General features: G+C 41.6%; 1 protein-coding gene across 1 annotated transcript in view; it reads right to left on the bottom strand.

Moving 5' to 3' along the window:
• Positions 1-16350, bottom strand: part of LOC126176190 (solute carrier family 22 member 7-like) — a 139523-nt gene that overhangs the window by 61852 nt on the left and 61321 nt on the right. Inside the window, exon 5 of the mRNA XM_049923334.1 lies at positions 14308-14476. Within this exon, the coding sequence (XP_049779291.1) occupies positions 14308-14476 (169 nt within the window). The remainder of the gene's footprint in view (positions 1-14307; positions 14477-16350) is intronic.

Genomic DNA, 16350 nt, shown 5'->3' with positions numbered 1-16350 from the left:
TATGATGCACATTAACTTAATTCCAACTTCCCAACGCCATGTTATGTTCAGTCTCGCACTATGTGCTCATTCGGATATACTGGCTTTGGCAAAACCGGTTTAGTAAAAACTTTTAAACCTGCCTCAGAAGGCTGACTTGAGAGTAAAGGCAAAGCACGAATACTGACCTCCTCTCCACACAAAAATTATTTGAAAGTTGAAGAAAAAGCTAGAAATGATAGCGAAGATTAGGAAAGCTGAAAACTAAAGCTTTTTGTGGGGAATAAATAAAGGCGAAGAAGCAGACGACGATAGGCGGAAGGACTACAACAGCTCAAAAAAATTTAAAGTCAAAGTTCTTCGACTTCATCAGGGGAAGAACACCCAGACGAAGTATGCATAATTTTTAATGGGCTATATTCAGACTCTTTATCAAAGGAAATGTGGAGGGGTGTCTATCCTGTGTCTGGACATATCAACAATGTTCCAGTGCTGAGGAAGACGACAACTACTTCGTCTGTGATTCATGTTCTTAATAAAATGTGTTCTCGGTGTTTTATTATGATCAGTCCTTGAGAACTTCTCTTAAACCAGCAAAATTCTGAATCCCTGAAAAATTTATATTTCTTAAAAACCTGTTTCGGTACTCAAAAAGATTTATCGAATCCCTTGGCAGTATATTTAATGACCCCCATGTGTTTTCACATATTTCTGCAGTATAATAAAACATTTTTCTTGTTTTCAAGATTCTTCCATTCATTCGAAGGGGTACCCCATGGGTGAATAACCTTAATTTGCGAACTTATTGACCACTGAAAACAAAAAAATGGTTCAAATGGCTCTGAGCACTATGGGACTTAACTTCGGAGGTCATCAGTCCCCTAGAACTTAGAACTACTTAAACCTAACTAACCTAAAGACAACACACACATCCATGCCCGAGGCAGGATTCGAACCTGCGACCGTAGCGGTCGCGCGGTTCCACACTGTAGCGCCTAGAACCGCTCGGCCACTCCGGCTGGCCCAATGAAAACACGTAAGTGAATTAAAAGTTAAGGTCTCAGGTTTTACCGTAATTTCTCCTCCATGCATTATTTGAGAATGAGAACACATAGCAACTTTAAACAAAATTTATACATAACTTCAAAGTTTTCGCAACTTTCTCGCTTACGTGCTTAACGATAAAATAGTAAACTGACTAAATATGGCTGCCGGGGTGGCCGAGCGGTTCTAGGCGCTACAGTCTGGAACCGCGAGACCACTACAGTCACAGGTTCGAGTCCTGCCACGGGCATGGATGTGTGTGATGTCCTTAGGTTAGTGAGGTTTAAGTAGTTCTAAGTTCTATGGGACTGATGACCTCAGAAGTTAAGTCCCATAGTGCTCAAACCCTTTTTTGACTAAATAAAAATTCAAAACCAAGGAGGATTTACGTGACAAACTAATGTCAGTAGGCATGTTTCTACATCTGAAAGATAATATCTATTAAGATGTCGCGCCAATCTCTCAAGAATTGCCCTAGTAGCACCGCTAGGAGGACGAATATAGGTTTGCTTTAAACATACGCTGAAACGATCGTGAGCGTTAGTTACCTTTGAGACTAGACGTGCTGAGTTGATGTTAGTTAGGAATACCTTTAAGGCGACGAAGGCGCCATTATCAACACTCCACTGAGTTTGAACGAGCTAGTGTAGGAGGGCTACGAGAAGCTGGAATGACTTGGCAGGGGTGCTGGCAGCAGTTGCCACGAGAAATTACGATCGCAGGAAAACCGGTCTCCGGACGCCACGTGACACTATCTAGAAGAAAGACCTTCGTGTTTTGTGTATGGCTCTGGTGCGTCGTACCGCATTTGCAGCAGCAATTTGACCATCAGTTGGCGCCACAGTGACAACTAACTGTTACAAATCTGTTACTGCAAGGATAGCTCCGTGACACATATCCTGTAGCGTACATCCCACTGATTCCAAACCACCGCCCTTTGCGCGTCAAGCGAGAGCTCAGTGGAGATCAGGATTGAGGTCTGTTGTGTTTTTGATTACATCTGGTTCTGTCTTAGTGCCAGTGATGACTGTGTGTTGGACAGAAGGAAGCCTGGTGGTATGACCTGTTGTGCTCCCGTTCATGAACAGCATTCCAGGAGGGTATTCCAACAGGATAACGCTCGCCCACATACCGCTGTTGTAATCCAAAATGCTATACAGTTGCTCTACATGTTTCCCTGGCCTGCTCGATCACCAGATATGTCTCCAGTCAAGCACATATGGGACATCATCGGATGACAACTCCAGCGCCATCCACAAACAGCATTTACTGACCGACCAAGCGCCACGGGATGGAATTCAATGCCACAAACTGACATCCGGCACCTGTACAACACATTGCATGCATGTTTGCATGCTTGAATTCAACATTCTGGCTCTTACACCGGTTATAAATGTATCAGCTTCTCACATCTGCAACGGCTTTTCTCCTGTGGTCTTGTAACGTTAGTTACTTAAATATGTTGCCTAGACAAACGTATTCCCGAAATTTCATTACTCTACATTAATTATTTTCTGATGTTGCGATTTTTTTTCCTTCAGTGTATTTAACACATTAACACACGAGAACTCTGAAGCTGCTTTCTACACGGAAGTTCGATTCTTTAAAGAATCGGAGGTTTACTGGTATTTGACTAAAAGAACGCATTACTTTATACTGAACTGCGAATGTTACACACAAGCGGAAGTAGCATCGGAACGGCCCCAAGGAAGTGTAATAGTATCTGTAATCTTTTCAACACACAAAAATGATTTACAAGATAGAATTACCAGCACTGTAAGAGTTCTCTGACATTGCAAGGTTAAGTACCCAAAAGGACCTAATTACAAAATTAGATGTGATCTTCTTGAGCACGTGACATCATATATGTATTAAGGTCTAATACTAATTAGTAATATGAAATGGGACAATCATATAAAATCAGTATTACGTAATGGGAATGGAAGATTCAGAACTGTTGGAAATGTTCTGGGACAATGTTCTTTAAGGGAAATCGCATACTAGACGCTAGTGCGACCAACTGAAGAATATTCCTCTGGTACTGAGTTATTACCAAGTAGGCATCACAACAAAAGTCGAAAATTTCAGAGACGTACTGCTAAAATCTTATCAAGTCAGTATAGCCTATAGGGAAGTGAAACAGAAATGATCGGGGAACTGAAATGGATTTCCTTAGACCAAAGACGACATTTCTCGCAAAAACATGTTGGTAAATTTAGAAACCCTTCATTAGATGATCACTGTGCCATAAAGCTAGTGGGGATTACGACGGTAAGATCAGAGAAAAGTGGGGACTTACAGAGGCATTTAGACACTCCCTTTTCCCTTGCTGTATACGCGAATGGAAGAGGAATGAAAATCAACAATATTGATAAGATGTAACCACAGACGTGCACTGTAAGCTGGCTTGCTGAGTATTTACACACATGTAGATGTAGATACAGTGCAGTTCAAGAAACATATCAGAGCTAGCGTCATCATCACACACAATTTGTAAAATCATCATCAAGCTTTTACACCCTTCTGAGTCCGTCAACTAAGTCTGCCTTTCAGTGCGCTTGCAATGCGTACACATCCACTGTCGACCAGCACATCGAAAATGCTTTCGCAATCCGCACACTGTTATTCTAATATCTTCTCTTTTTTATAATTAATAATTCCAGGTAAGCTGCAATAGTTTAATTAGACAGGTTTCTTCTTTGCTGCAAGCCTATTTCGGCTATAGCGCCATTCTCACATAAACTTGTAGATGTTGCATTTGGTGAGTGTACTTAGCCTAGATGCCCGTATTGCAGCACTGAGTCAACCGTCGACCGACTATTTGCTGCTAGATCATGATCATCATCATGTTCGTTCTATTGGTACAAAATATTTTCGTGAAACATTTTCGACAGCTGGACTGAAAGAAAATTCGCGTTGATGCTTTATCATTACAGTGTAATAATTGCTCTTCGCTGATGATAATTGTGTTTCATCGATATTGAAATTTTGTTATGATTTGTATCTAGGATTATCTTTCGTCTTTTATTAATTGTGTTTATCTGTTCTTGTTCTCCAAAATGTCAATAAAATCACAGTCTGTATTAGGCAGTGATAAAACTTTCTAGATAATTTCTATGATTGAAATCGATTTGTTCATTAAGGATATCGTTTGACTGATTTTGTGTATGCATATGTATTTATAGTTTTTGGTACTCTGTGTAGAATTTATAATGTTTATTCTCGATATGTTCTGCTGTGTGATTTTGGTTTTTGAGATGCAGGTAACAGCTTGAGTGATTGGTGTCGCAATTTCATTCGTGTTCTTTGCATATAATACTGAAAAGTCATTCTGTTTGACCGATACATAATTTTGCCCAGTCTTTACACGAACTTTTTTATGTGTGGTTTGGCAAAAACCGGTATTTTGGTTTTCCGGATCGAATTTTTGTTTTTAAATTGCTCTTTTTTGGAAAAGCTAGTATTATGTTTGTTTTGTTTAGGATTTGGTTTATTTTATTGGATATTTGTACCGCGTATATTGTTAGTATGTATGTTGCATTTTGTTTAGTTTTGTTTCCTCTTGTTAATTTTATGTCTTTGTGTATGGTTTGGTTTTTAGGTGTCGCGTTTTCTATACAGTTTCTGAACTATATATTTTGTAGGACTATACAGGGTGTTACAAAAAGGTACGGCCAAAGTTTGAGGAAACATTCCTCACACACAAAGAAAGAAAATATGTTATGTGGGCATGTGTCCGGAAACGCTTACTTTCCATGTTAGAGCTCATTTTATTACTTCTCTTCAAATCACATTAATCATGGAATGGAAACACACAGCAACAAAACGTACCAGAGTGACTTCAAACACTTTGTTATAGGAAATGTTCAAAATGTCCTCCGTTATCGAGGATACATGCATCCACCCTCCTTCGCATGGAATCCCTGGTGCGCTGACGCACCCCTGGAGAATGGCGTATTGTATCACAGCCGTCCACAATACGAGCACGAAGAGTCTCTACATTTGGTTCCGGGGTTGCGCAGACAAGAGCTTTCAAATGCCCCCATAAATGAAAGTCAAGAGCGTTGAGGTCAGGAGAGCTTGGAGGCCATGGAATTGGTCCGCCTCTACCAATCCATCGGTCACCAAATCTGTTGTTGAGAAGCGTACGAACATTTCGACTGAAATGTGCAGGAGCTCCATCGTGCATGAACCACATGTTGTGTCGTAAAGACACATGTTCTAGCAGCACAGGTAGAGTATCCCGTATGAAATCATGATAACGTGCTCCATTGAGCGTAGGTGGAAGAACATGGGGCCCAATCAAGACATCACCAACAATGCCTGCCCAAACGTTCACAGAAAATCTGTGTTGATGACGTGATTGAACAACTGCGTGCGGATTCACGTCAGCCCACACATGTTGATTGTGAAAATTTACAATCTGATCACGTTGGAATGAAGCATCATCCGTAAAGAGAACATTTGCACTGAAATGAGGATTGACACATTGTTGGATGAACCATTCACAGAAGTGTAGCCGTGGAGGCCAATCAGCTGCTGATAGTGCCTGCACACGCTGTACATGGTACGGAAACAACTGGTTCTCCCGTAGCACTCTCCATACAGTGACGTGGTCAACGTTACCTTGTACAACAGCAACTTCTCTGACGCTGACATTAGGGTTATCGTCAACTGCACGAAGAATTGCCTCGTCCATTGCAGGTGTCCTCGTCGTTCTAGGTCTTCCCCAGTCGCGAGTCATAGGCTGGAATGTTCCGTGCTCCCTAAGACGCCGATCAATTGCTTCTAACGTCTTCCTGTCGGGACACATTCGTTCTGGAAATCTGTCTCGATACAAACGTACCGCGCCACGGCTATTGCCCCGTGCTAACCCATACATCAATGGGCATCTGCCAACTCCGCATTGCACTGACTGCAAAACCACGTTCGTGATGAACACTAACCTGTTGCTGCTACGTACTGATGTGCTTGATGTTAGTACTGTAGAGCAATGAGTCGCATGTCAGCACAAGCACCGAAGTCAACATTACCTTCCTTCAATTGGGCCAACTGGTGGTCAATCGAGAAAGTACAGTACATACTGACGAAACTAAAATGAGCTCTAACATGGAAATTAAGCGTTTCCGGACACATGTCCACATAACATCTTTTCATTATTTGTGTGTGAGGAATGTTTCCTGAAAGTTTGGCCGTACCTTTTTGTAACACCCTGTATATTGAGGTGCCAATGGCCTTGCCACAATGGTGACATCGGCTCCTGTCAGATCACCGAAGTTAAGCGCTATCGGGCCTGGTCAGCACTTGGATGGGTGATCGTCCGGCCTCTGGAGCACTGTTGCCAAGTGGGGTACACTTGGAAAATTGAAGAGCTACTTGACTGAGGAGGAGCAGCTCCTGTCACGTAAACTGACAACGGCCGGAAGAGCGGTGTGCCGACCTCACGCCCCAACTTATACGCATACAGTGATCCCTATAGGCTGAGGATGACACGGCGGTCGGTCAGTACCTTTGGAGCTTCCTTGACATGTTCTATATATATATATATATATATATATATATATATATATATATATATATATATATAATTTTCGAATACTGTAAGCTCATGTGGATATAGAGCAACGTTCGATACGAGACTTAAGAAAGATGCGAAAAATGCCGTAAACAATATGAGCACTATGAAGTGATGGTAAAGTTGATTTTTTTCCCCAAACGGGCTAAGGTACGGATCACTGCGGCACTACAACCAGAGTTTGCTAACTCACAGCCTGTCACCTTCCAACCTAACCTAGACCTCAGGCAAAGCTACACATCAGCCTGTCATCATTTTTTTTTTTTTTTTTTTTCATCAGTCTGCTGACTGGTTTGATGCGGCCTGCCACGAATTCCTTTCCTGTGCTAACCTCTTCATCTCAGAGTAGCACTTGCAACCTACGTCCTCAATTATTTGCTTGACGTATTCCAATCTCTGTCTTCCTCTACAGTTTTTGCCCTCTACAGCTCCCTCTAGTACCATGGAAGTCATTCCCTCATGTCTTAGCAGATGTCCTGTCATCCTGTCCCTTCTCCTTATCAGTGTTTTCCACATATTCCTGTCCTCTGCAATTCTGCGTAGAACCTCCTCATTCCTTACCTTATCAGTCCACCTAATTTTCAACATTCGTCTATAGCACCACATCTCAAATGCTTCGATTCTCTTCTGTTCCGGTTTTCCCACAGTCCATGTTTCACTAACATACTCTGTACTCCAGACGTACATCCTCAGAAATTTCTTCCTCAAATTAAGGCCGGTATTTGATATTAGTAGACTTCTCTTGGCCAGAAATGCCTTTTTTGCCATAGCGAGTCTGCTTTTGATGTCCTCCTTGCTCCGTCCGTCATTGGTTATTTTACTGCCTAGGTAGCAGAATTCCTTAACTTCATTGACTTCGTGACCATCAATCCTGATGTTAAGTTTCTCGCTGTTCTCATTTCTACTACTTCTCATTACCTTCATCTTTCTCCGATTTACTCTTAAACCATACTGTGTAGTCATTAGACTGTTCATTCCGTTCAGCAGATCATTTAATTCTTCTTCACTTTCACTCAGGATAGCAATGTCACCAACGAATCGTATCATTGATATCCTTTCACCTTGTATTTTAATTCCACTCCTTAACCTTTCTTTTATTTCCATCATTGCTTCCTCGATGTACAGATTGAAGAGTAGGGGCGAAAGGCTACAGCCTTGTCTTACACCCTTCTTAATACGAGCTCTTCGTTCTTGATCGTCCACTCTTATTATTCCCTCTTGGTTGTTATACATATTGTATATGACCCGTCTCTCTCTATAGCTTACCCCTACTTTTTTCAGAATCTCGAACAGCTTGCACCATTTTATATTGTCGAACGCTTTTTCCAGGTCGACAAATCCTATGAAATTGTCTTGATTTTTCTTTAGCCTTGCTTCCATTATTAGCCGTAACGTCAGAATTGCCTCTCTCGTCCCTTTACTTTTCCTAAAGCCAAACTGATCGTCACCTAGCGCATTCTCAATTTTCTTTTCCATTCTTCTGTATATTATTCTTGTAAGCAGCTTCGATGCATGGGCTGTTAAGCTGATTGTGCGATAATTCTCGCACTTGTCAGCCCTTGCTGTCTTCGGAATTGTGTGGATGATGCTTTTCCGAAAGTCAGATGGTAGATCGCCAGACTCATATATTCTACACACCAACGTGAATAGTCGTTTTCTTGCCACTTCACCCAACAATTTTAGAAATTCTGATGGAATGTTATCGATCCCTTCTGCCTTATTTGACCGTAAATCCTCCAAAGATCTTTTAAATTCCGATTCTAATACTGGATCCCCTATCTCTTCTAAATCGACTCCTGTTTCTTCTTCTATCGCATCAGACAAATTTTTACTCTCATAGAGGCTTTCGATGTATTCTTTCCACCTATCTGCTCTCTCCTCTGCATTTAACAGTGGAATTCCCGTTGCACGCCGGCCGCGGTGGTCTTGCGGTTCTAGGCGCTGCAGTCCGGAACCGCGGGACTGCTACGGTCGCAGGTTCGAAACCTGCCTCGGGCATGGATGGGTGTGATGTCCTTAGGTTAGTTAGGTTTAATTAGTTCTAAGTTCTAGAGGACTGATGACCTCAGAAGTTTAGTCCCATAGTGCTCAGAGCCATTTGAACCATTTGAACCCGTTGCACTCTTAATGTTACCACCGTTGCTTTTAATGTCACCAAAGGTTGTTTTGACTTTCCTGTATGCTGAGTCTGTCCTTCCAACAATCATATCTTTTTCGATGTTTTCCTGCAGCCATTTCGTCTTAGCTTCCCTGCACTTCCTATTTATTTCATTCCTCAGCGACTTGTATTTCTGTATTCCTGATTTTCCCGGAACATGTTTGTACTTCCTCCTTTCATCAGTCAACTGAAGTATTTCTTCTGTCACCCATGGTTTCTTCGCAGCTACCTTCTTTGTACCTATGTTTTCCTTCCCAACTTCTGTGATGCCCCTTTTTAGAGATGTCCATTCCTCTTCAACTGTACTGCCTACTGCGCTATTCCTTATTGCTGTATCTATAGCGTTAGAGAACTTCAAACGTATCTCGTCATTCCTTAGTACTTCCGTATCCCACTTCTTTGCGTATTGATTCTTCCTGACTAATGTCTTGAACTTCAGCCTACTCTTCATCACTACTATATTGTGATCCGAGTCTATATCTGCTCCTGGGTACGCCTTAAAATCCAGTCTCTGATTTCGGAATCTCTGTCTGACCATAATGTAATCTAATTGAAATCTTCCCGTATCTCCCGGCCTTTTCCAAGTATACCTCCTCCTCTTGTGATTCTTGAACAGGGTATTCGCTATTACTAGCTGAAACTTGTTACAGAACTCAATTAGTCTTTCTCCTCTTTTAATCCTTGTCCCAAGCCCATATTCTCCTGAAACCTTTTCTTCTACTCCTTCCCCTACAACTGCATTCCAGTCGCCCATGACTATTAGATTTTCGTCCCCCTTTACATACTGCATTACCCTTATAATATCCTCATACACTTTCTCTATCTGTTTATCTTCAGCTTGCGACGTCGGCATGTATACCTGAACTATCGTTGTCGGTGTTGGTCTGCTGTCGATTCTGATTAGAACAACCCGATCACTGAACTGTTCACAGTAACACACCCTCTGCCCTACCTTCCTATTCATAACGAATCCTACACCTGTTATACCATTTTCCGCTGCTGTTGATATTACCCGATACTCATCTGACCAGAAATCCTTGTCTTCCTTCCACTTCAGTTCACTGACCCCTACTATATCTAGATTTAGCCTTTGCATTTCCCTTTTGAGATTTTCTAGTTTCCCTACCCCGTTCAAGCTTCTGACATTCCACACCCCGACTCGTAGAACGTTATCCTTTCGTTGATTATTCAATCTTTTTCTCATGGTAACCTCCCCCTTGGCAGTCCCCTCCCGGAGATCCGAATGGGAGACTATTCCGGAATCTTTTGCCAATGATCATCGTGACACTTCTTCAATTACAGGCCACATGTCCTGTGGATACATGTTACGTGTCTTTAATGCAGTGGTTTCCATTGCCTTCTGCATCCTCATGTCGTTGATCATTGCTGATTCTTTCGCCTTTAGGAGCAATTTCCCACCCCTAGGACAAGAGAGTGCCCTGAACCTCTATCCGCTCCTCCGCCCTCTTTGACAATGCCGTTGGCAGAATGAGGCTGACTTCTTATGCAGGAAGTCTTCGGCCGCCAATGCTGATTATTTATCAAAATTTAGACAGTGGCGGGGATTGAACCCGGGACCGAATATGTTTTGATTACGAATCAAAGACGCTACCCCTAGACCACGGGTACCTGTCAGCACTAAAAGATTATTTTACTGTCACGTTCGTTGGCTTCGCCAACTCACAGACAGTTACTTTCCATCCTTACCTATATCTCGAGCTAAGTTACAGATGAGTGTGTCACCACAACCAGTTTTATTTTTCCCTTCTTTCAAATTCGTTGGCTTCACCATCTAACCTCGACACTGTGATTATATGCACCAAAAGGTGACGTGACAGTAGCCATTAACATCACCTCACTGACTAAAGCCGACAACTCGTATGAAACATTCCTCTTGATCCGCTTATTTCGAGTGTTGAATTGATTGTTTTACTGAGTACTGTTTTGAAATAGACATTTTTGCCATTTTGGATTACAAATACTGTCATTGGTTATGCTGTCTGTAGTGGTTGGTTTTCCGTCAATTTCAAATACGTGATGATTTTTATTGTTGCTGAGTTTAAGGTCAAGCACATACCAAAAGAACATGCCACGAAAATACTGAAAGAATTACAAATATACATGCACAAAAAAAAATCATCCGAACTATATCTTCATAATGAAATTAACTTAAACAAAAATTATCTAGAAAATTTTTATTAATATTTTGGACAATGGAACGGATAAAAAACACAGTAAATAAGGAGTAACCATAGACTACGAATCAGAGCAAAATTATAGTATGAATGAAACATCGCTCACTAGCAAAGATTATACGGTAAACATAAAGCATTAACGACAACAAACAGTCAATCCACCTCTTAAAATTGTTTCTCGAAAATATTCTACGCAAATGGAGCTTACGTGATTACAACGATCTAGCAACAAATAGATAGTCAACAGATTACTCACTGACGCATTATGGGCATCTATTCCAACTAGATGTAAGTATACGAGTATATTTGAACTGACCTTTATGTGCAACTTATATTAACGTTAAGCTAAGCATACTCGCCAAATGAAACATCCACACGTTTACATGAGAATGCTGCTATAACCGAAACTCGCTTGTAGTAAAAAAGAAGCTCTACTAATTAAACTATTGCAGCTTATCTGGAATTATGCGTTGTAGAATGCCATATTGTGAAACATTGTATGCTGCAGGCACAGAAGAAAAGAAAATCTTAGTATCTACAAAAGCTGCAGAAATTTCACTCAAGTTTTTGAAAAATATAAAAATGGCAAGCATGGTACTCTTTCAGTCCAAGGGATTCATACGTTGCTATCACTCTCTTCCATTTATCTTCTAGCAGATCATTTTGGTTCCTTGTGCACTGATACAACATTGTCATCGCCAACGTCTGTCACTGCTTCGCGCGTATGTGCGCGCATATGCGCGCGCGCGCGTTTGCGTGCGTGCGTGTGTGTGTGTGTGTGTGTGTGTGTGTGTGTGTAGCTTATGGGCGCTATACGTCGAAGTTAACAGCGTCCTTACATACAGGGTTAACTGCACCCAAAGAAGAGGGCGCTGGAGCCACAGTTGAGGGGGAGAGAGGAGGGGAGAGGAGAAGGGGATGGGACTGGGCTAAGGAAGAGGGAGGATGGGGAAAGGGAGAAAGGGGAAAGGATATAACAGAGGCAAAGGTAAGAGTCATCGACACAGGGTGATGTCAATCATATTTCTGATGAACCTCAGTGTAACATAAATGTATCTTCTTTTCCTTCTTATAAACTGGGCAATCTGATAACCATGGGGAGTGATAGTCATGGCAATTAAAATACACAGGTGGCAGAACATATGGCCACCCCTCATGTAGCGGGTGGCCACATTCGCCACATAGGCAGTCGGCCGTACATTGGGAAGACGTCCCCAAAACGCAGGCATCGGAAACATCTCATGGGTGGTGTGGTGGGACATTTGGCTTCACATCACACTGGTAACACATAACCTCGACCTTTCCCATGAGGGTATTTCCCTCAAATTCCAGAATGAAGGCGGCAGTGTTGGCCCAACTGCCTTGATGACCTTTCTGAACGCGCCGAAGAAAATTAACGCACTGTCATTCCAGATTGGCTGGAGTTTGAAGATGAAGAATGTCTCCTTGTACCAAATTCAAAGACTGGTAGGTGAAATGGACACCGAGACGTCGCCAAGAAGCGTGGAGGGCTGCAGATTGGGTGACAGAAGAACTTTTTATCAAGAGTTAACTCAATCGTATCTAACTGAGAAACTTCACTGGACCAAACTTGTCTCCGACGTTTTTTACAAAAAATGATGGGTAAATGTGTCCCCACACGTCCTAGTACAGATGAGGTAGCAGGAAAGTGTTTAACCCCATTCCAGTGAGCCTGGCCCTTCCCATGATGGAAGCAGGGAAGGGATGGCTCCAGGGTCATAAGAAGCATCATGAAATGATCCATTACCAACCAGAGAGATGGTCATAGAAGAACGGCCAGCTTTTTGGAATTTGATAGTTTCATATGCAAAGCATCTGCCCTGAGGTGTTCCAAGGCTTCAGAATGACAAGCAGCCACTCCTAAACATACATGGGGACGCAACAGTTCGGGTATCAGAAGTATGATGCCAGTATTGTCAGGGTGCTCAGCCAGGTAGGTACCTCACAGCCTCACCACACAGACTGGCTGCAAGTGCTGGTGACCTAGCAGGGCGGAGAGTGCTTCAGCAAGAAGAAAGAGGAGAAGGAATGGGGGAGAGGAATCCACATCATAGATGCTAGGAAGAGAGTTCTGCCCCAAATGGCTTACACTATGTAGAGAAAATTTGTAAGCGGAAATCAAACTCTAAAGGGGAACCAAAAATGTCAAAAGGGAAGGATCAAAAAGAAAAAGAGGAACAAAACCGCAAGGAATACAGGAAACCAGATGGATAGCCAGGTCAGCGTAAGTAAGAACACTGAGGGGAAGGAGAGGGCAGCGGGAAAGGAGTAAAGATGGGGAAGGAGAGGGTGGGGAAGGAAATCTAGCCTGGGAAGGGAGAATGGGCTGCAATAGATCGGGGCCCCATTTGCGCCAAGCGCGCACTCACGGAAGAATCATGAGCCCCTCAGGGGTTAACTGTGTTTTGGTACCTACCAGGAACACATCCATTCTGCGGGGAGTTGGAAGATAAAATATCTAAGAAACGATTTTGGTTTGACGAGCAGCTACGGAAATGCAGGTACATTTAGACATAGCCCATATGTCTAAGTAAACATTATGCGACTGAGGTACAGCAAGTTCCCCAGAGGTTGCCCACTAATGACTGGTCCTCCTCAACAGCCATGCATCTCATCAGTGTTCAGCGCACCTTGAGATTAAGGATTTTTTATATGGACTCCGTGAGAACATTCGTAAATATTTGCGGTACTCTGTGCTGCTCCCACATACTCGTGGTAAATGATGGACGTTCTACAACCCATCTCCCAAGATAATGGCAGGCACGTTCAGTATACCGCACTTCACGAAGTTGGCTACCTCGCATTTTCAAACGTCTACCTCCTCTTTCCTGTAAAGAACTTCCACATCTACACTATTATATTTATTTCGTCACTACTAGTTTCTGGGGCGAAGCTCAATATTCAAGGGCTTAAACTCTAGGCCATGTGAGCTGTCATCGTACTACCTAGCATCACTACTAACCAACGTTCAGACAAAGTATCTTTGTCATTTGTAAATGTTACAGCATGAAGGATAAATATCATGTCTGGGTGAACAATGGAACGTTCAATTCACACTGATTTGTGAATATTTCTCTTTGGAAAAACTGAATATTCCCTTAATAGTACCTTACTCAAGCACCGCACTTCAAAGGTAGCGATTAATTGATAAATGACAACAACCAAGTAGACATAGTAACTCTTACGAGAATTGATCTATTTGAAAAGGAAGTGTTGGTGTTAGTAGCAGTACCAGTTCATTCTATGAATGTAGCGCTCCCGCTGAAAACATACATATTTGTTAATGAGGAAAAAGATAATACATTCATTTCTGTTTAACATTCAGTTCATATCACCTGAAAAATGAAAACAATGCAAGACAACATAATGCAGCAAAGAGGAAGAGAAAATTCCAATAGGGCATGATCCACGCCACCAAACCAGCCGCCATCATTCCAGCTCCTGCACAAAGGCACGCCATGGCGCTGATAGTCGTACGGTGCTTGATGGTTGTCAGTTCGAGTCCTGAAACCAGAAAAAAATTACCCACATAAGTACTCGTGCATTGAATTATGTATTAAACAAAACGCTTACTTTCGAGACCCCTCCGGTTGCCCTGAAAAATATTACTCGAGAAATCGAACTATAATCCTAACATTGGAACAAAACGGCAGTCTTATGCCTAAAGTACAACCGTATTCGAAGGAGTGAGCGTTGTTATCTCAAGTGTAATCAGGAATGTTTAAATAATAGCTTTAAAAGATTAAGATGTTTAGTAATTCAGTTATTTTGTATACAAAACTAACCGCTAAGTGTTATCAAAACTGATATGTAATTAAAGAGAGTAATGACTAAGGCAATAGCTGTTACGTCAATTAGGGGATTTACGGTTGGACAAAGACGTGATGAAATCCCGACTTTTCATGAGTCTTTCTATGAGAGTCGTTCTATAACTGTCTTGGTGAAAAGTTGCTTGTGTGAACACTTGTAAGCCTTTGTAAACTTTGTAAAAATGCTACTTTTGGAATCAACATTTACATATCAGCTGTGCATCATCGGCGGAGTACGTTTGATCAACTTCTGAAGTACTTAAAAGTCAGTATTTCAACGATAAAATGGACATCAAAATGCATCTTATGGGTGTTGATTGGCTACTGGTACAAGGAATTTAGCAGGTTATGTGGATTGCAAATTGTTGTATGGCGCCAAATATTTAAGTTATTCAGCTGTGTGAAATTACGTAGCATTACCAACAGAAGCAAAGTAACTGCTCACTGAAGCAATTACTTGAATATTTTTATTACATGTGTCGTGCAATCATTGGACACGTTCTCAGTAAGCCATTGAGCAAAGTTTTCGTTTTGTGCAGCCGACCTCTCTTAAGTTTAGTGCTTTATTTTGAATAATTGATTTTTTGTTCAGTGAATATGGTGTTATATATTTCATTACGTAAGGAGTGAGTGCAATCCAGTCCTATGTTCTATGTACCTAAAATTTGTTTGCATATTCAAGAGTTATAACGGAAAGCTGATATAATTTTAAACGAATATGTTATGAAGTCTGAAATGCAACGGAATCAACTAAATATTAATTCCGCTTAATGTAGAAAATATACCAACTGGCTGAGGAATACACAACAAAGCAGACTTCCAAAGGTAAAGCGCCAAATCACTTATTAAGCAGCATAAGGACTGTGGTGACTGCAGTTCAGTGAAAACATTGTTTTTAATACGTGTGACGAAATTAATGTTATTAAATAACATCAGTACAGTTTTAGCATCGTGTTCAGTTGAATATTGTCTTTCACATATTTACGTTAAAGTGAAAAACTGTTGCAAAAAAATTGTTCAAATGGCTCGGAGCACTATGGGACTTAACTTATAAGGTCATCCGTCCCCTAGAACTTAAAACTACTTAAGCCTAACTAACCTAAGGACATCACACACATCCATGCCCGAGGCAGGATTCGAACCTGCGACCGTAGCGGTCGCGCGGTTCCAGACTGAAGCGCCTAGAACCGCACGGCCACAGCGGCCGGCTGTAATTAATTACTGAATATTAATTATTTACTTATTGTTCAATCTAAAGTTAACATATTCAGTGATTTTAAATGCAACCAGGCCCAAGTATTTCTGCTCTTGTGTTCCATTTGTTGTGTTAGCGTTCCACCACAAGTAATCTCGAAGTTGTGAAGTAATTATCAGCACAATTATTATCTCCCTTCTCTTCACATTGAAATTCTAATTAAATTTTTGATCTGTGGTAGCTTGTTTCCAGTATTGTTTTGGGAAGTCCATCGCATACTAACAAATACAGAGCAGCTACTGCATGCGATTGGTACCATTTCAAAGTCGGATTCCTCATGGTCAAATGGAAGTTATTACTCGTTTGGAAGTGAC

This window comes from Schistocerca cancellata, chromosome 3 (assembly GCF_023864275.1).
Source record: "Schistocerca cancellata isolate TAMUIC-IGC-003103 chromosome 3, iqSchCanc2.1, whole genome shotgun sequence".
NCBI lineage: Eukaryota > Metazoa > Arthropoda > Insecta > Orthoptera > Acrididae > Schistocerca > Schistocerca cancellata.
The sequence above is the reverse complement of the archived record's forward strand: the minus strand, read 5'-3'. Positions and strand labels throughout refer to the sequence as shown.